The sequence below is a fragment of the Protopterus annectens genome, chromosome 3.part0 (assembly GCF_019279795.1).
Source record: "Protopterus annectens isolate FY-2018-M chromosome 3.part0, PAN1.0, whole genome shotgun sequence".
Classification (NCBI taxonomy): Eukaryota; Metazoa; Chordata; order Ceratodontiformes; family Protopteridae; genus Protopterus; species Protopterus annectens.
In genome coordinates this window covers 507,779,148-507,801,082 of record NC_056731.1, presented here as the reverse complement: position 1 = coordinate 507,801,082, position 21,935 = coordinate 507,779,148, and the positions used below count along the sequence as shown (strand labels likewise).

At 40.0% G+C, this 21,935-nt stretch overlaps 1 protein-coding gene across 1 annotated transcript in view; it reads left to right on the top strand.

Moving 5' to 3' along the window:
* SNX25 (sorting nexin 25) overlaps positions 1-21,935 on the top strand; it is a 1,427,683-nt gene that overhangs the window by 518,968 nt on the left and 886,780 nt on the right. Inside the window, exon 7 of the mRNA XM_044064925.1 lies at positions 2,799-2,989. Within this exon, the coding sequence (XP_043920860.1) occupies positions 2,799-2,989 (191 nt within the window). The remainder of the gene's footprint in view (positions 1-2,798; positions 2,990-21,935) is intronic.

The following is a 21,935-nucleotide window of genomic DNA, read 5'->3' as shown; positions in this document are numbered from 1 at the left end:
TTTCATGAACGCCGAGGTGCCAGCTCAACGTTCAACCTTCAATGAAGGCACACCCATTTACGCATGTCTTTCGAATGCCCACCCAACCGCGGGGAGGACATGCAGACTCCACACAGAAGGCACTCCCCGCACTCCAGCCGAGAATCGAACTGGAGAACCTCCTGCTGTGAGGCAACAACGCTACCACTGCACCACCACGGATGTCTCGCATCACCGCGGATGTCTAATACATTCACATAAAACTGGTCAAATTGTATAATCAGATAAAGCTGGAATTAACTGCCATTAGCTTGAACCAGTAAAAAAAAAGCACATCACCTTAATCAGAAATTGATAAAAGTGAAAAACAAATATTTCCAAAATGTAGTAAAATATAAATGAATTCAATGCAAAAATAGTCAGTAATCTGGAAATAGAACAGTGTCAGCAGTGATCTTAAAATAAACATTAGGAATAAGCTACAAAAAAGTTATCTGTATTTGGAAATCCAAAAAAAATTATCCCAGTAAAAGTCTAGAATAATTGCAGCTGCTAAGATATTTGGAATGAGCAGAGCAGTTCAGAGTAAATGTAACATAAACTGGCAGAAAATTTGCTTAATGCCACGCACGCCATTTACTGGAGTATCCAATGAAATGCCAAGTGAATTGAACCAGACTTAAATTGGACTAAGGTGGCAACTGATTTTAAGCTAGCTGCACGTAGAGATGAGGTAAAAAAGCTCCTAGTAAATGTTCCAAATTGTTGCCTGCGTACTATGTATGATAAAGTGCAGCCTCTCCCAGGAAATAGTGGCACAGGTACTGTTGATTTCATGACTGGCACCCATTATTTTATATATACCTCCATTTCCTCAAAATTTGTCCCTATTTTCATTATCTTAACTTCTTCCTCTGACATTCACATTAGAGCAACCCCTCCTCCTCTCTTTATTCCTTCCAGTTAATTCCACTTTCATCACCCTCTGCTTCTCTTTAACAGAGTCCTCGTTAAGTAGTAGTTGACAGATTTTATAGATGCTGGCTAAGGTAGATCTGGGCATTTTTTTTTAATTGCAGCCTGAGTTATTTGTGAAATGTATCGTATTATATGCTTTATCTGTAATGAGTTATGATTTGCATCATATCTTTAGAATCTGTCTACTTATTTCACTGGGATTCCACTACAACCATGATGTGCCCAGCTTGGATCAACTTGCTTAACAAAAAGAAAAATAAATAGGGTATGTACTTTTATAAAGATAGGTGTTGGGAATTTTGCAGGTTCAGTTTATTATACGGCTGTTTTACATTTGTTTAGGAACCATTTCACTCATGTGCGCCTTTAAAAACTTTGAATGTGGTAGGTACTTTATCTGTACAATCAGATGCCTCTGAAGACCAGCTTTCAGATATCCATAAACTAATCCCAGAAGTGAGCAGTATTTCAGATTGTGTTTTCTCCGTTACATGTAATGTTAAGACTTGTCTTTTCATGTCCTTAGACTTGTTCATAGCCTCATTATTTGAGGTGTTGTTACCCTTTGATTGTAATGGGCAACATCAGGAGGAGGAGGGTTATACTGCAGTATTTAGGAATACTTTTATAGCTGAAATTGTATCCATGCCATGTGTTAAGGGGTTACTGACTTATTATGGGCATAGCCTCCTTACATGCTTTTGTAATTTGTTCCTGTTACTTAGGGTAAATGACTTTGTGAAATGGAAAGTTGTCTGGTTGCCTTTACCTGCTATTTTATAATGCTGTTGCATGTGCCATTCAGTCTTTTTCTGTTGCTAACCAGTTGTGCTGTTTGTTTCTTTGAAAAAGCATTAATGGCGTTTGCTGCCCCTTCTCTTTATTTGCCATTTACATTGAAATGTATATTAAAATGAGTGTCCATTTCACCTTTCTTGCCATCTGACTGCTATATTGATGAAAGTGGTTTAATTTTCTGCTGTGTAACTTTGTATCCCTTGTCCTTTGATTGTTGTTGGGTGACTTGTTATGGTTGACTTATGTGATGCTTAATTGCTGTTTTTAATCATCAGAATGTTTTCCCTGGTAAGCAAAGATCACTGTTACACATGCCATCTGTTACATTCTAGGTCATACTGTATTTTTCTTTGCAGAATGTCATTAAAATATCTTGTATCCTTGCTGTCCATGATGATCCTTACAACATAATTTGCCATCCTTGGGTGTACTGAGTGCCTCCATCACAGGCCTATGTAGCTCCCTGCTTACTGATGAAACAGCTAGGATATCTTAACCACACTTTCTGCAGCTGTGGTGTATACATTCCAAACAACAGCTGGAAAATGTCTTGTCTCATCTCACTGAGTCACTTTTTTTTTAAATCTGTGATTATTGCCAGTGTATTATGCTTTTTTGTATGCATATGGAGTTAAGCTTTTGGTACTGTGTGTACTCTTGCAGAATGGATCTACTAATAATTATCAGTAGTTTTGCTGGGGCTAGTCCACTGATGATGTATTCAAGTGACACCATAAGGCCAATTCAGAACTGTGGCATATCATGGGTCAGCATGCTTTTTTTGCTTTTCTCTATTTTTTAAGATGATTTGCATCTATTAATATTATTGTGTCTCTTCAAATGATAATGCAGTTTTACTGAGTTGAACTAATAATCATGAATTACAGACATATTCTAGAAGAATTTAGTAGAAATAATTTAATTTTCAGCATTGCTTCCAAATTAAAATCAGCAATTTTAGAATGGGATATTATCTTTACTGATTGATAATGGTGACAAAACCAAATGCCTTATGACTCTGTCACTTTTAATGTTCTTGGCAGATTCTAAAGGCAAAGAAACAGCTGCAATGAAAGCAGACCTGTTGCGAGCTCGAAATGTGAAAAGGTACATTAACCAGCTAACAGTTGCCAAGAAACAATGTGAAAAGAGAATAAAACTTCTTGGAGGACCATCATATGACCCTCAGGATGATAGCACAGCAGATGAAGTTGATGGGCATCAAGGCCAGAAGGTAGGGCATGCGATAGTTTTCTAAAGCTTAAAAGAAGTCACTATCGTTTCCTAAAGTAACAGCTCTACAATATGGGAGTTGACATAGCTGAACCTTGGAGTGAGGGTTTACAGCTGTTTATGGTGTACTTAGTACAGTTGTGAAATCCTGAGAAGGGCAGTGACATAATTGTTATGCAACCATAAAGGAACCTTGTCTACTCTTTGAATTCTGTTTTAGTTAAAGTTCCAAGCTAACATCAAAACTGTAACATATTCTGATACGATGATCATCAAAGTTCTTCAGAGTAACTGATTAACTACTTTATGTAGTAATTGTCAGCTAAAAAACTCATTTAACATGCACTTGGCACATACTTTACTTACTGTTAATGGTGGTATTTGTTTAATACATAGTTTGCCTTCTTTTGTTTGTGTACATGCTTTTTGCCTAGAGCTGCTGACCATCACACCTCCCCAAAAGTACCTGGTGCATTAATTCCCCTGTATTAAGGATTCCACCCAGTAATGGGCAAGAGCTGTGCATAGGCATAGCTGGCCTTAGGCATCTGCCTAGGGTACCCCTCTAGCAGGGTGCTTTTCTGGTATTTATTTTCTTGTAGGAAAAATATAAATACTAGAAAAGCACCCCCTGATAGAGCAGCAAGAGTGATGCCCTAGGGAGTTACGCCTGTAGTTTAGTAGGTTTTGCTTTTTGGTTTGTTGGCCTACTACTCCCACAGCCCATGACCTTCAAAGACAGTGAGATGCGTAGGTCATAGGTGGGATAGATGAAGAAATTAAAAAAAATTAAAAAATGAGACTCTGATACAAAGACAAGGTTAGCAATGGTGAAAGGTAAGTGTGTGTGTGTGTGTGTGTGTGTGTGTGTGTGTGTATCATCATCATCTTCTAACGGCTGTTCCCGTTAGGGGTCGCCACAGCGGATCATCTGTTTCCATTTCTTCCTATCCTCTGCATGTTGCTCTGTCACACCAACCACCTGCATGTCCTCTCTCACCACATCCATAAACCTCATCTTAGGCCTTCCTCTTTTCCTGTTACCTGGTAGCTTCATCCTTAGCATCTTTTTCCCAATATACTTAGCATCCTTCCTCAGCACATGTCCAAACCAATGTAATCTTGCCTCTCTGGCTTTGTCTCCAAACCTTCCAACCTGGGCTGACCCTCTAATATACTTATTCCTAATCCTGTCCACTCTTGTCTCACCCAGTGCAAATCTTAACATCTTTAACTCTGCCACATCCAGCTCAAACTCCTGCCTTTTTGTCAATGCCACTGTCTCCAACCCATATAACATAGCTGGTCTCACTACCCTCTTGTAGACCTTCCCTTTCACTCGTACTGGTACTTGTCTGTCACAAATCACTCCTGACACTCTTCTCCACCCACTCCATCCTGCCTGTACTCTCTTTTTCACCTCTCTTCCACACTCACCATTACTCTGAACTATTGATCCCAAGTATTTAAACTCATCCACCTTCGCCACCTCTATTCCTTGCATCCTCACCATTCCTCTGTTCTCCCTCTCATTCACACACATATATTCTGTCATAGTCCTGCTGACCTTCATTCCTCTTCTCTCTAGAGCACATCTCCAGATCTCCAGGGTCTCCTCCACCTGTTCCCTACTCACACTGCAAATTACAATGTCATCTGCAAACATCATAGTCCACGGGGACTCCTGTCTGATCTCATCTGTCAACCTGTCCATCACCATTGCAAATAAGAAGGGCTCAGAGCTGATCCTTGATGTAATCCCACCTCCACGTTAAATGCATCTGTCACTCCCACCGCAGACCTCAACGCTGTCACACTACCCTCGTACATATCCTGTACCACTCTTACATACTTCTCTGACACTCCCGACTTCCTCATACAATACCACAACTCCTCTCTAGGCACCCTGTCATATGCTTTCTCTAAGTCTACAAAAACACAATGCAACTCCTTCTGACCTTCTCTGTGCTTCTCCATGGACACTCTCAGAGCAAACATTGCATCCTCAGTGCTCTTTCCCGGCATGAAACCATACTGCTGATCACTAATCATCACGTCCCTTCTTAACCTAGCTTCCAGTACTGTTTCCCATAACTTCATGCTGTGACTGATCAATTTAATCCCTCTGTAGTTACTACAGCTCTGCACATCACCCTTATTCTTAAAAATCGGTGCCAAAACACTTTCTCCATTCCTCAGGCATCCTCTCACTTTCCAAAATTTCATTAAACTATCTACCTAAACACCTCCATGCTACCACAGGTATGTCATCTGGACCAACAGCCTTTCCATTCTTCATCCTCTTCATAGCTCTCCTTGCTAATCCATTGCACTTCATAATTCACTATCCCCACATCAGCCAACCTTCTCTCCCTCTCATTCTCTTCATTCATCAACCTCTCAGAGTACTCTTTACATCTGCTCAACACACTCTCCTCGCTTGTAAGTATGTTTCCCTCATTATCCTTTATCACCTTTACCTGCTGCACATTTTTACTAGCTCGGTCCTCCTGTCTGGCCATTCTGTACATTGCGCAAGCCAGTGCATTTCTTTGTGCCCATCCCAAGCCCGGATAAATGGGGAGGGTTGCGTCAGGAAGGGCATCTGGCGTAAAACTTGGCCAAATGATTCATGCGGACACCAGTAAATAAATATATGTGTATATATATATATATATATATATATATATATATATATATATATAATGGATCAGTGTAAAATTCCTGACATAGGGTCCAAATCGCCGAAAATCCATTTCACCGAAAATAGTACTGACACTGTATATGCCCTTTTCCCCCACTGTAGTGCGATCTCGGAGTGAGAATATTAAAGTAGGGGGGGTGTGGGGAGCGCAGCCCCCCACCTACTCAGGTTATAAACTACTTTCTTACCCTTTTAATAGGGACTGGACAATATAAAACAATACTAGATAATATTAAACTGTACTGGGTGGAGGGCCTCCCGTTGTGGGGGGGTTGTGCCCCCTACACCCCCCCCCACTTTAATATTCTCACTCCAAGATCGCACTACAGTGGGGGAAAAGGGCATATACAGTGTCAGTACTATTTTCGGTGAAATGGATTTTCGGCGATTTGGACCCTATGTCAGGAATTTTACACTGATCCATTTTATATATATATATATATATATATATATATATATATATATATATATATATATATATATATAGATATAGATATATATGTATACATATAGATAGATATATTATTTATATATATATATATATATATATATATATATATATATATATATATATATATATATATATATGGTTTCACTTCAGAATCCTGAAATATCACAATCCCCAATTTCAGAAAATTTCATAATCTGGAAGCCCAAAATCCTGAAAACTCAAAATCCTGAATCCCAAAAGTCTGAAAACACACATGATATGTATACTTAGTATAGAGAACACGAACCAGATTACATTTCACCAAATATAAGCAAGGGGGCAAGCCTCCCCTGCACCCCCCACATCTGGGGGGCTGAGCCCCCCACACCCCCTGCTACTTAAATATATCAACTCCAAGATTGCACTTCACTACACTATCTTGAGTTATGTTGTAGTATACCAAGTTAAAAAGGAATGTTACTAAGGTTACAACAGGCAGTCATGAACACATGTGATGGTATGTTTGCCATTTCTTTCTGTGGAGTACAATCTTGAAGTTTATATATTTAATTAGCAGGGGGTGTGGCGGTGCAGGGGGGCTTGCCCCCTTGCTTATATTTGGTGGAATGTTATCTGGTTTGTGTTCTCTATTGTCACTATACGTATCCTGTGTGTTTTCATACTTGGTGAAAAGTGCTATCCTTTGTCTTGTATGTGTTTCTATGTGTCCTTGTACTGGAATATTGTCATTCTTTGTGTCCTGTATATTTTCAGTATTTTGTGATTCAGGATTTTGGGTTCCGGATTATGAAGTTCAGGATTGTGATATTTCAGGATTCTGAAGTGAAACCAGATATATATCTATATATATGTATAGATGGGGTCTACTGTTTAACTTCGAAAATACACTTCTTCGAAATTATACAGCGGGCCTTGTGTTCTGCGAAAGTGCACTTCTTCCGCGAACACTGCTTCTGTGAACATATCGCACCACAGTGGAGGACAGTAGGAAAACGTTCTATGTCCTCCACTGTGGTGCGATAGTCACGGACCTTAGGGTTAGGGCACGGGTCATGGTAAGGGGATAGCCCTACTAGCTATCCCCTTACCATGACACATGCCCCAACCCTAAGGTCTGTGACTACCACACCACAGTGGAGGACAGGCTATGTCCTCCACTGTGGTGCAGTAGTCACGGACCTTAGGGTTATGGCATGGGTCATGGTAAGGGGATAGCCCTACTAGCCATGACCCATGCCCTAACCCTAAGCACTAAGCTGTAGTACTTAGCCCTTTCGCTGAAGTGGGTTTCGCGAAAGTGCACTTTCGCGTAACCCAGGGTCTACTGTGTAATTTCGAAGAAGTGTATTTTCAAAGTTATACAGTAGACCCATATATATATATATATATATATATATATATATATATATATATATATATATATATATATATATATATATATATATATATATATAGATAGATAAAACTGGACCTAATTTTGCCCCCGTCTTTGACATTGTCCAGGTTTCATGTTCTAAGAGATTAAGATGTATGTTCTAACATAATATATATATATATATATATATATATATATATATATATATATATATATATATATATTTTTTTTTTTAATTGGAGTAAACCACTGAGGATTACAGTTGGTCAAAAATACCTGACATTGCATTTCTGTGCTTCTCTCCAGTAAATGTTTTTCAGTGTACAATCTGCAAAACATGACCTACATGAAAAGACTGAAGACCCTGTCTCTATACTCTGTGTCCTACTTGCTGCTGAGAGGTGACCTATGCCTGGCCTACAGAGTGATCATTGATCCAGCACTAATGGAAATGCTGCATGTCCGCAAATCAAATGGGACAGAGGTTACTCACTCCAGGGATTTCAGCCTAGCCTGTGACATAAACGGAGCATTTTTGAGAAACAGATATGTCTCCCAGAGATTGTCATTGCTCTGGAATAAACTCCCATGTGACATGAAGAAGGGCTCCTCCACAAATTAACCCCGGTGTGGCACTTGTGTCCTTCATGGACGGGGGCAGTCAGTGCTAATCACTAATTCGCTCTGCTAACAATGACCATCTAGCCATGGTCAACTAGGGAGAACAAGGGTATTACATGGCTAGGCTTGTTAAGGCCCTAGGCCATTAGCCTAGTAATTTCCTTTGAAGATAAAATGGTGTCCTATCTTTGGGGGAATATGACTATTGGCTGCTAATTGCTTTTTATTGAGAATTTGCAGGCTTACTGTCATTTGTGTATGGGGAACTTGGAATACCTCTGTGTAGAGCTACTGTTTACATGGAATAAAGCTGAAAGGCAGTCCATGGATGCCATGTTTAATTATAACTGCTGGATGGAGGTGGGAGCTGTCTGTAGTAACTGACCATCTTTTTTAATTTGTTTAAAAAATTACTGACTGGCTTTGCTGGACGGTTGTGCATTTGCAGGATTACTGTCATTTATGTGAAACAGCTTATAATACTTTAATGTGTGTCTACTCTTTCCATTTAATTTGTTGGCTACTCTTTCCATGGAAAAAGATAACTTATTTTAACCATCCCACACCATTTTTCACAGATTTGGGAGTGGCTTTAAATGACTGATGGTGATTGAGGAATCCCCATATGCAACAAGAGGACTGCTCACTGTGTATACGTCAGTTCTTACTAATCCACCTGTTGAAATCATTATAGTCCTGTGGTTTGTGAGGAGTAGGGGTCACAGCAGCACCCAGATGGGCATTATATCACCTGTCTTTATATAAAAGTAATGGAGAGTGTGACAGTTTGATTAGAAGGCTGAGGTTGGGTTTGCTACTGCACACCCTGTGGGGTGTTTAAAGTAAGTTTTGCTAATCTCAGTACATGGCTAGGATTTTTAGTTTTAATTGCAGATGTGTGGCTGTTTACAGAAAGTAACTCACCCTCTTGTTTTCCTGTGTTATACAGTTACTATCTAATAGTGTGCATTTGCTGAGTTAACATGATTTCTGTGAAGCAGCTTAGAATGCTTTAATGTGTGGATACACTTTGCATGGAAGTTGACAGAGCTGGAATACAATACGTGGTCCATCATTTATCAGAAGCATCTGAAGTTCTTACAGAAGTAGCTATAACTGCTGAGTGGTGTTTGAGCTCTCTGTTGAAAGAAACTGATCTCTTGTTCTTTCAGGACTAGTGTGTATTTGTTTGAAGTTAGACTAATTGCTGGACTGAACATCTGACATATACACTGACAACATAGCTATAATTGTTAGGGCTGTCTTTAGAAGGAAGTGGCTAGATGTCCTTCTGTTCTCATGTTGCAGTATTCTTAACGAGGGATCCTCCGCCTGAGGCGACCCGAACATCCGGCCCATATACAAAAGCTTAGCCTGGTTGCTGTATGGTGTGTGGGATGTCACACGTAGGTACCATAAACTGTGGGCCAGGAAAATTACTAGTTGCCTGCTATTGCTTCCTCATTATTTTGGCTTTGCAGGACTAATGTGAAATGTGAAACAACTTGGAATCCTTTCAATGTATGGCAACTGTTGGTGTAAACTACATTACATGATCATTCTTTTCTATAACAATCAGATCTGAATTGTACACAAAATTTGGTATAGCTGTCTGTTGGGGGTAGGGGCTTTATGTTTGAAACTAAATGACCATTTTGTGATTTGCTTAGCTATGTTTTCTCTTATTCTTTATCATTTTATTTCTTTAACTTTCCTCCCAAACCTCAGAGGTCACTATTCTTGTGTTGGGCTGGGGACGATTTGGTCATTGTTTCTTTAGCTTTCCTTACAAACTTCAGAGGAGTGCACAGTGGGTCAACTAAACTTTTACAGGAACAGCCTACTGTCTAAAAGTAACAATGGAAACATTAGTGTATTTTTTTTCATTTTCCTCACAATCAAACAGATGCATTCAGGTGCCTATCTTTTGGAGGGTAAAGAAGCATTCTGTTTATGTATGTATGTGTGTGGGTATATATGTATATGTATATTTATCAACAATAACTTGAAATATATGATTTTGGGCATTTATCCCTTAGCTTTCATCCCAGTTTTACACCAGATGGAGATATGCTGAAAATGACTACCTTTTTAAGGTAGTGCATGGAGGCAGGTACTATTTCCTGATATGATTTATGTATCATATTGTGCAGTACAATTTGGTTAACTGTGAGCTTTAATGTTTGAATGCAACACATTTCGTCCTTAAGTAAAAAGTATGATTGAATGTCTTTGTTAGGGATGATTTTTGTTTACACCTTCATTATATTAAAAGGTTGGAAAAAACACTAAAATGCACCTTGGAACATTTATAAGTACATGCTTTCTGAGTGCCTAGAGGCCACTAGACCTCCAGCTTAATTTAGTTATTACAGTGTATGTTTGGTCAGTTAGGGTGTGTCAAAATGATTCTGGGAAACAGTGGTTGAAGAACAAGACTGAAATTCTTCCCTTACTTGTGATTTTTGCTCAGGCCATCATTGGATAAAAATGTTATTTAAGTAAAAAATGTAAACTACACCTTAAAGCAAGGATCTTAACTTGCTGGAGAGGTAGATGCATCTCCTAGAGACTGCCACTTCTCTGGAACAAGCTTCCAATTCAAATCAAACAGAGCCCCTCCTTGACACTCTTCAAATACAACCTAGATCAATGGATGGGTGACCGCAGATTCACTCCTGGGGTGGCATCGTGTCCCTCCCGGACAGAGGAAGCCTGTATTAACTATCATAGACCCTTACGTCTGTGAACTTCACTGACCTAACCACTGACAATTGGGGCAACTCTGGGTAAATATGGCTTGGCATGTAAGGGCTCTAGGGCCAGTAACCTTCTATAAACCTCTGAAGCTAGAACTGCAGGCTTACTGCCATTATTTCCACTGCAGTTACTACAGTGTAGTCTTGGTCAGAGTGTGTTGAAAGTATTCTGTGGAAAAACAAAGTTGACAAGAAGGACTGAATGTCTTCTCTTAATCATGATTTTAGCATCAAGAACCCCAGCTAAATGCAGTTGTTTTATACATAGTTTACTAGAGCAGTCTTGCCTAGTTAAAATGCATTGAATGAATCTGGGAAAAACTGAAGAGTAAGACAAATGGTGGGAAAAAAAAGTAATCTGGATAGTGCAGGTAGAACAGGGTGGTGGCACCAGGTGGTATGTTTGTGGGGGGGGGCTCCATGTAGCCCTTTTGCCTTGGATATCAGTTAACCAAAGGCCAGCCCTGTGCAGAAGAGGCTGTTCAGGTAGCCATGAGGGTGCTTTGTGCCCTTGCTGACATCCTGGCAGTGATTGTTTCTATGGTAGTGATCTACCCCACCCATTGTTGGGGGAAACGTGATCTGTGTCACTTGAGGCCCTCTCCATGCATCAGCATCAAAGGGTACTTCCAAGCAGTGGGTTGGTGAGCCTGATGCCTGTCCCCAGGTGTGCTTTTATGTCACTGCTACTACTCTGAGGAATAGTGGCAGAGTGCAGCCATTTCCACCCACTGTCCTTCTTAGAATGGACCCACACAGCCTCCTTACTAACTCTGTCAGATAACTGAACCCATACTACTAATCGAACCTCGGTTGCAATCAGTGTTTTATTCTGCTGTGCCACCAGAGTTGGCATTTGTGTACTTCATAGTACACAAGAATCATTAATAAGTACATTTCTATTTAATTATTCATACTATTTATAAAACCTTAAGAACAGAGGCATGGTATATCTTTAGCCACAAAGACATTTTGTGAGGTCCATGAATATCCTTATGAATGTATTATGTTACTTACCAACTTCATACATTGTTTTGTTCTTACTTGACATATAAGCAACGTCTGGGTATGGCTTATTTGCATCCCCCTTGTATGTATAGTGGTTTAGTGTGTGTACTGCTGGGTATTATTATTGGAATTTCTGCTATGCTGTTGGTATTTCATGTGTTAAAAGTAAATTTAGTACTAAAGTTGCCTACACGGGTGGCAACCAGACATAAATCCCAGACTATTTCCCGGACAACCCAAGTTTGAATAATGGCTTAGGCAGGGAGGGGTGCATGCTTGCTCAGTGATGCATGCTTGCTCCATGGTAAAGACCAGGGAAACACCACCACATACTTGTTACAGGTTCAAGAGTTGACAGGACATCCCCAATGTCTTACTTTATTATCCCTCTCCTCATAAATTGTGGAGCCTTACAGTCAGGCAGTAATGCCAGGCACTAGAGTTTCGTACTTGATATGGTTCATAGACTGTATGATGCACTGTTGCTCTGTTAACTTAACTTTTAAGTGAGCCCAGGTAATAGTTTATTTCCCTGGTGTCACCTATTGCTCTTAATGGCTTTGTGCTGAAGCTCATCCCTGGATGCCTCATTATAATTTACCACGGCTGTAGAGACAAGCCATCCTGGTGCTACATGTCATCTCTGAATACCATATAGTTTATATATATATATATATATATATATATATATATATATATATATATATATATATATATATATATATATATATATATATAAAATAAAATGTACATATTTTAACTGAAGTGATAACTACCTTCTGCTCAGAATTAGTCATTTTTGCATAGAATTTGGAAATGTAAACTTCCCATGGTTTACAAAATACATGACCTTTCTTCGCCAGGAGTCTGTCATAAAAGAACAGTTAGATAGTTTTGCTGATATGACTAACATAGTGTGAGTAAAGAACTCATTAGTATGCAGATGTGACTCTTCTCAGTTGCGTATGTGGACTATATGAAAAGATGTACACCAACCAGTTCAAAAGAAAGAAGAAGCAGTTACTGCCTTAGACCTTGTGACCTGTGAGTTTTGCTCTTGTGTCTATTTCTGGAACTTCAGCTGTGCAGTTAGGGTCCAGGAATCCTTTCAGTTAAGAAATAAGTAGAAATAAAGCCCAACCATAGGTATACATTGTCTTACTTAATCCAACTGACCAAATACAGTGTATTTCTTTTCCCTTGTGCACTTCCATGTTTGTGTATTTAACCATTTTAATACTTTACTGTATTGCTTAAGTCATTTTACTCACATTTTAAGACTTTATGATTGCTTCATCTGTTTACTTATTTGTTAATTGATAAAAGGGTATTTTATATCTAACTGACCCTGTGAAGGCCAGGTGTGACAGAGGAGCTAGATGTTATTTCATATTTTTTATTACTGCATATTATTATTATTATTGTTTTTTGTTTAACTGGTGACAAGCTGCTGATGACAAGCTCTAATTTGATAGACTGATTTTTGACACAGGAGCATTTGTGTTCGTAATTATTTGGCTTAGTAACATGAAATCATAACTTTGAGGTCGCCAGCTTTACTGCTTTAGATCTGTACAGTCTACTGGAATGCTAAAGAACATGAATAACCTTCATAAAATAAGTGTGTGTGTGAGTGCCTGCGTGCATGTGTTTGTTTAAAATAAAGATACTATGCGCAAGTGCAGTTTTGTTTTTCATATTTATATCCTTTATTTTTAATACTTTAATCTTGTTGGTACCACTGGTGTGACTTGAGAGACCATACCCTTGGTGACCATCAGATTTAAGATTTTTAGATTAAAAAGTCAAATGTATTGGTAGGCAGTAAAGCAGATCCAATCATCTTAGTCCCTGAGAAGAGCCCCATTTAGCACAAGGCTGCCTAGGCAGCTTCCTAGGCACTAGTGCAGATTGGGGCAGCCCCACCATTGCTGCCTAACACTACTGTCATTCATCAGTAGTAAAAAAAAAATTATAGCTGCTGTTAAGTTAGTAATGCATAATCATGTTCACTGACTAAGTATGATGATTGTGCATTACTAAATCCAATATGATTGTGCATTAGTAACTAGATTAAATGGAAAAAAATTCCCCTTTTATCCAGCACTACATAATGTGAAAATAAAGTACATTTAAAGCTGCCTTCTGTATATCTGTTTGACTTGCTCTTACTAGCATGAACTCCTGCTACACTTAGTCTTCCATAAAAAGACAGTAAAGAAGTACTGTAGTGGTAGCATAATTGTAATCCATTGCTTTTTAATTGATGCTAATTAGAGTGAAAACAGAAATTTTCCCTTTTTTAGTTTTAAAAAGAGTGTTGTACCTTTGCTCTTTTTCTGATTCTTGACCCTCTCCCTCCCTTCATCATAAGAGGTACAAGAAGCATCTGTGTCACATGCATGATTGAATGTAGAGAGAGAGAACCTGCAGCATCCTTCAATCAGAATTTGGGAATGCTACAAATTGCAAGTATTCTTGACAATCTTGTAGTGATTAAAAAAGCAAAATTATTAAAAAAAAAATAGGCTGTTTTATGTAAGTAGTATGGCTGGAGAAATTATTGCAATTTCAATGTATAGCCTAGCTTTAATTTATTTCCGCTTCTTCCAAGGGTGATTCACAACTGATGAATCGCTAAGTGGCTGTAAGTAATGTAAAGCAATCATACATATACTACAGTTTAATTGTCAAAATGAGGGCATTTGTTTAGAATGTTTTTATGAAGTACTTCAAATTTAATAATAGATTTTATATTTAGGAATAAACATGTCCGTGTGTTTGCCTGACCAGCAGTAGAAGCAGATGCCTTACTACTGTCAGTATGCGATATGCAATTTTATAATGACCTGTGCCTGGAAATGCATTTGCAAATGTATTACTGGGATAGAGTACAATTTGCTAATGTTTAAACAGATGACAGTGAGGAAGTCTGTGCTATTGTGTGTGTCTCTCTTAATATTTGATGCACTTAAATAGTAAGGGAGTCTTTACTGTGTTTAAACAATAAAGACAAAATAATGCATCAACTGAATGTTTTTGTCTGTAGTGCTACTGTCAGCCAGGATGTATGTGTATGTCATCCCACAGATCTGTTGGAAATGAGAAGTGTGGTAAAGTGGTGTACATGTGGATGCACATAAATTGGTTGTCCCTCTGTTTGCAGAGATGCCTTTTGTTCCTGGTTTCATCACCTGGAAGTTTAGAGATATGATAACAGACCACACTTGTTATAAGGAAGACCACGCATATATAGATAACCTAGAGTATCATAATGCAGATGTAATGCAAGTTTCATAGGGAATATCGCTGGATTTTTGAGATTTGATGCAACTGTTTTTTACTTGAATTTGAAGCCTTCATATTCTTTACAGTTGCTGCCATGGATTGAAATTAGTAGGCTGGTTGAACTGTGATACTGTGTTCAAGTCAGTGTTACTTTCCACAATTAATTTGGTTGATGCTGATGAACTGGAACACAGTTATGTTATGCCAGCTTATGTGCATTATTAAAAGAAAGTCAAGCATCTGTTTGAATTTCACTAAGATGTTCACTTGCAGTATTTTTTTTTACTGATGGCATTTTACATGACAGAATAATGAATGGTTAATGAGAGTAAAAATAAATCTGCCTGGAATGTTATTGCTGTGTACTGCAGATGCAATTATTTTCAAATGCCTGTGCTGTCTTTTTACCCTGTTCTTTCATTTCAGTTGGTATTATCAGTAAGGTTGAGATAAGCATGCATCAGTTTTATATTTCCAGAGAGATCCTTTTGCCTTTATCATTTTAATACTGATTAATATTGAAAGTCAGAATGACAGAAGGGAATGTGTCATTCTGCCAGTAGCAGTGGCATTTTATGAAATTACTCCTTTCCTGCCCTCAATGTTGATTCATTTTTTTCATCTTGAGGGATTCAATAATAGCATTCACTTCTATCATCAATTTATTGAATGTTTCACAGCAGGCTGTGATGCTGCTTCACTTTCTTCTACCAGAGGAGCTGTTACCTGTTTATAATGCTGAGGTTAAGTGTTTCATGTGGACAGTGCTCTTCATATCTTTTCAGTCACTCTTGTAGACAGTACATTTCTCAGTAATAACATTTGTATTTGTGAACCTTGAATGGTATGTGTAATTTAAAGTAAACCAATTACCCAACTTATGTGCAACTTTAAATTTAGTAAGCCAGCTTCAGAGCCCTCTTTTGGGATCATTGTCTATTAAATTATGTGAACGGTATGATGATCTACATTTGTTTCTGCCTAAATATGAAGCACAGTATATCAGCTTGGACAGGCTAGAAAATATGTTTTAACTGGTTAGTTTTAGGAAAGGTTATTTCAGGTATGACATTTTCTTAGTGTTCTGTGAAAAAAACAGATGTACAACTCCAGTGCCAGTAGCTGGTCTTCATTTTTTCACAAAGTACCTGTCTGATTTCTGTAGCTGTACAGTACTGTGGCATGTCAGCATTTCCTACAGATCCGCATTCTGCCATTTGAAATTCTCTAGGAGTCAAGGAGTACTGTAACAACATATGAATTGTGCATGTGCATGTACTACCGTATGCCTTGCCATTTCAGCTGTTCATGCAGCCACTGTCTGGCTCAGTGCTGCCTTACACCCCTCTGGTGTTTCTGACTACATGTGATTATTGAAGCTACAAGATGCTGATGAATGTTCCCTCAAAGGCATCTCAGGAGAGCAGCCACCCACACATTTCAGATCGGTTGCCTTGCTAGACATTTTAATGAACTCTTGATAGTTAATTGAGGACCTTAAGTTGTCAGATTATTAAAGAACACAGTCGTATAACATCTGTCTTTTTACACTTGCCAGCAGCTATTTATGGATAGGCATTACCCCGAAGCATTTATTGACCAATTCAATGATGAGGTAATGAATTTTAGTCAACAAATATTCACATATTTTAAAGAATTTATTTACACCGAAAGTACATTCTAATACTACTGATTACGAACTTAGATTTCTGCTTCCCATAAGCCCAGATATAGCTATCATTCATAGCATTCTAAACAGCAATTTGCACATTGTACAAGGCAATACAGATTTGTATAATGTAGTAGGGAATAATCCACAATTTTGTTATAAAAAGGCCAAAACTTCAAAGCACTTTTTTGAGGTAGGGGGCAGTTTTTCAGCACAGCACTAATATACCCTGACACTGATTGCCCAGCAGGGCAAGGCTCTTTATTCACCCCTCACCAACCAAACAACTAAGCAGCTCACCCTACTATTTAGGCATAACCAAAGGGCAATTTCAGATGTACTCTCCAGTCCAGCTAGTGAAACTGGATATCCTGAGGCAATGTTACAACTGCCTCATGTACAAAGACAACCCTCTCCTCCTACCTCAAAACACTAACATATGCGAGAGATGCAGTTATACAGCCAAACTGGAAGCTAAGCTGTCTCCACCCAAGACTGGAACAAACAGCCAAGAGGAGAAGGTTAACACTTGCACCACACCTCCAGCTGCACACAGACCTACTGCACTGGCAAAAAATACACATAAATACACAAAATCATACCCGGAGGCTCCAAATAAAAACCTGCAAAAGCTTCAGAGACCTCCAAAGCAGACACCCAAACAACCTGCACCTCCCGTCACAAACCAGACAACACATAAAACACAAAATCAGTGTGCCGCACAGTCACAGCCCTTAAGGCGAAATAACATACCTAACACACTAGTAATAGGTGACTCTATAGTCAGGCACACTGACGTCCCACTCACTAGGCTGGACAAGCAGAAGGTTAGTGTTAGCTGCCTGTTGGGAGCCAGAGTCCGCCACATAACGCAAGCACTCGGGGTCACTCCAGAACAAGTACAAATATGACTCTGTCATTGTTCATGTTGGTGTGAAAGACCTGAGACGTACCTCCCTGGACTACATGAAAAGGGACATGGAAGAGCTCTCTGATCATGTAGCCCAGGCTGGTATGACCCTGACCCTGAGTAGCATCCTGCCCTCACCAAGAATGATACCTCAGTATGAAGAAGAAATGATCAAGTTCAACAGTTGGCTAAGCTTCTGGTGTCATTCAAAGGGGATCCAGTGTCTTTCAGCCTGGGGATGACATGCTCGACAACACGCATTGCTTCTCAAGAGATGGCTTGTACCTGTCACCCCTAGGCTTTCGAATACTGGCCAAGGCTCTTGCTGCCCCCATAGTGCCTTTTTTTGGCAAGGCTAAGAAGTTAAACCCACCTCCGTAAACAGCACAATTAACAAAATACTGAGGGTTATGCTACTCAAAGCCAGGAGTTTAAATCTCAAAATGCACGTGCTCGAAGCACTCCTCAGTATGGAGAACGTCGACATTTGTGCAGTAACTGAAACCTGGTTCAAGGCTCCAGAGAGCACCCCAGCACTACAGGGTTACAACTCATACCACACGTTTTGGCCACAGAACACGAACCAAAACACAAAAGGAGGGGGTGTATCCATATTCATCAAGGATACCTACACCTCCAGGTTAGTGGCACAGCATGATACCTCTGAGATCATCCATGTGCAACTAACATCGGGCAAATCTGCAGTGCAAATTGTGGCCTGCTACAGATCACCATCCATGACCCAGGGCCACCACTCCACCTTTCTGGAGACACTGGAAACATGAAGGTTCTACCGAACACCCTGATATTGGGTGATTTCAGTTACCCTACCATTCACTGGGGAAACTACTCAAGTAGAAACTTCCAGGCCCAGCACTTCCTGGAATTCATCAACTCAAATGCCCTGGATCAGCTGGTAGACTCCCCTACCAGAGGTGAAAACATATTGGACCTGGTCATCACCAACATGGGAGACAGGTGTTCCACACCGGAGGTCAACCTGTCACTGGTTAGATCAGACCATAAACTAATCACTCTGGATGTCCACACCCCACCACCACCACCCCAAACTAAGGAAACCATAGTGAAAAACTTTTCTAAAGCAAACTTCACTTCACTTAAGGCAGAGGTGGTAAATTTCACAGGCCCCACTCTAAAGGTTAATGCTGTGCAAGATGCAGAAACCTTTACAAATGCACTCTATGAGCAACTACAAGGATGCATGGATTGTGCAGTCACTAGCTAAACCAAGAGTCACTCCTCGAAGAGAGGGAAACCAGTTTGGTGGACCCCTGCCATAAACAGGCTATAACATGGATGGAGGTAACTAGTCCCTCATGAAATCATTCAAGGCTAACTTCGAAAGAAAAATAGCCAAGGATTCAAAAGATAACCACAAAGCCTTCTTTAGCTATGTTACGAATCTAAGTGGCAACTCGCAGATATGCACTGAACTAGTGCGAAATAGCACAAAAATATACTGAACCTACTGATATTGCAAACATCCTGGCAGATAGATTCAGTGCAAACCTCACCCCCCTCTCACTTCTAAAATGGCCCACAACAATACTGGAAAAGTGTAGTGCCCCAAAAATCACAGACGCACAGGTGAAAACAGCCCTTTCAAAAGCCAAAAACACAGCGTCAATGGGACCAGATGGTGTCCCAGGCTGCGTCTTGCACGAACTACAGAAAGAACTAACCCCCCACCTAAACACGCTGTTCAACCTCAGCCTCTCCACAGGCTATGTGCCCATAGAATGGTGCACAGCAACGGTTATTCCTGTCCACAAAGGAGGGGGCCACAACTGACCCTGGTAACTATTGCCCCATAAGCCTGACTAGCCTGGTCTGCAAGGCTATGGAGCACATCATCATGGAACTCATTAACAAGGACATTGGGAACCTCCAAACACTTGACCAGACCTAGTTCGGCTTTAAGGGCAGATCATGCCTACTAAACCTGGTTGACTTCTTCGAGACTGTCACCAAGGCCATAGACGAGGGAAAGGTGGTTCACACAGCCTACCCTGACCTCACCAAGGCTTTTGACACCATTCCCCACAGCGGGCTCCAGGTCCAACTCTAAACAAGTCACAAGTGGTGTCCCGCAAGGCTCGGTCATGGGACCCTTACTCTTCGGCATATACTTCTCAGAAGTACAGGCAAGCACAGGAGGACCATGGCTAACCAAGTTCGCCAATGACTGCAAACTGGGAGCCATAATTGACTCTCCGGCTGACATGGACATCCTCTAAAAGGGCCTTAATGAGATGGGCACCTGGTGTCAAAGTCATGGCCTCAAGCTAAATGCCAAAAAATGCATAGTCATCCCATTTGGGAAAAAGAAAACACCCACGAATTACCACATAGGTGGCAGCCCCCTTAATACAGAAGAGGTAATAAGAGATCTGGGGACCCATGTAGATAGTAATCTCTCCTTTGACAATCATATTGCCAGAGTAGTTAGGAAATCCTTCTATGTGGCCCATCTAATTACTAAAGGGTTCGCATCTAAAATAGAGGTTATAGGGACCCTCTTCTCATCACTCATATTCTTGCTGTGAAGGAAAGGTTAGTTTGCTTTTATTTTTTGTATTACTGTATTGCCTTTCTATATTTTGAATACTGTAGTTTGTTTTCTTTACCTTGTGTTTTGCTTGCATTCTGTTTTAACAGCATATTAAAACTTCAAAAGAGACCACAGCTCTCTCTGTTCCGAGTCAGGCAGAAGTTTTTTCCCACCCTCCCACCCATTTAAGTTGTCTTGTTAAATACCACTGTCTTTCTAGTTGCCCGCCTCTTATGTTAATCTGACCATATATCTCATTTCTCTCTACTTTCACTGGCTTATGTGAGTAATCACAAAATCATCATTTTTGAAATCCCTCAATTATTTAAATTTATTGGCCATCCTACAGTATTTCATAGTACCAAAATACAAAAGTGACCACCCCTTTCAATCCATCTTGCTGTTTTAAAAATAGTAACTCTCCACTAAACCTTAACTTTAAACAGGTAAAACTCAAGTTACCTACTTTCACATCTAACTTCTCTAGTGCACACTGCAGAGTGCATTCTTTTCAATCTTACCTTTAAGCATCCCTGTGACTAGCACTTTCTCTAATACCTGCTGGAAAACTCATACAAACACTGAACTCTCCTTGTTAACGAGGAGAAATTAACAGTAAGCACTAAACAGCCTATAATTGCAAAGTACCTAAGAAACAGCTCCTATACTTTACAAAGAAAAAGCCCCAAACCAGGCATGTCCAAGGGTCAGCTTCGGTGATTTCTCCTGTCCACCTGGTGAATCTGGGCATACTGGGGCAATGCAGCAATTGCCTCATGTACACAGACAAACCCTCTCCTCCTACCACCCAACACTACAACAATGGAAGCAAAGCTCTCTCCACCCAAGATTGTGCTAAACAGTCAAGAGGAGAAGGTTAACACCCACACTACACCTCAAGCAACACATAGCCCTTCTAAACCCGCACCACCAACACCCACATATAGCAACACTAAATCCACATATGCAGAGGCCCTTAACTGTAACCTGCCCAAGCAACAAAGACCTCAAACAAACACCAATCACAACCAATGTGTCACATAGTTCACAACACCAGTGTGCCACCCAGCAACAGCCCCTAAGGCAAGACAATGTACCTAACACTTTAGTCATAGGTGACTCTATAGTCCGGCACACTGATGTGCCTCTCAACAGGTTGAATAAGGAGAAAATTACAGTCAGCTGCGTCACTCCACAACAAGTACAAATATGACTCTGTCATTGTCCATGTTGGAGTGAATGAAGAATGATACCACAATATAAGGATAAAATGATTGACTTCAACAATTGGTATCTGTCTGCCTGGGATGACATGATTGACAGACCACGATGCTTTGCCAGAGATGGTCTGCACCTGGGTACAAGCATGCAAAATCTGAAGGTAATGCTACTCAATGCTAGAAGTCTAAACCTCAAAATGCACTCGACCTGGTCATTACCAACATGGAAACTGAGATGCCTCATAAAATCCTCGATTCCAAAGACAACCACAAAGCATTCTATAACTATGTCAAAGCCATGGACAAGGGTAAGGTGGTCCACACAGCCTATCTGTTGGGCATTAATCCACATGTCACCCATGTCTCCATG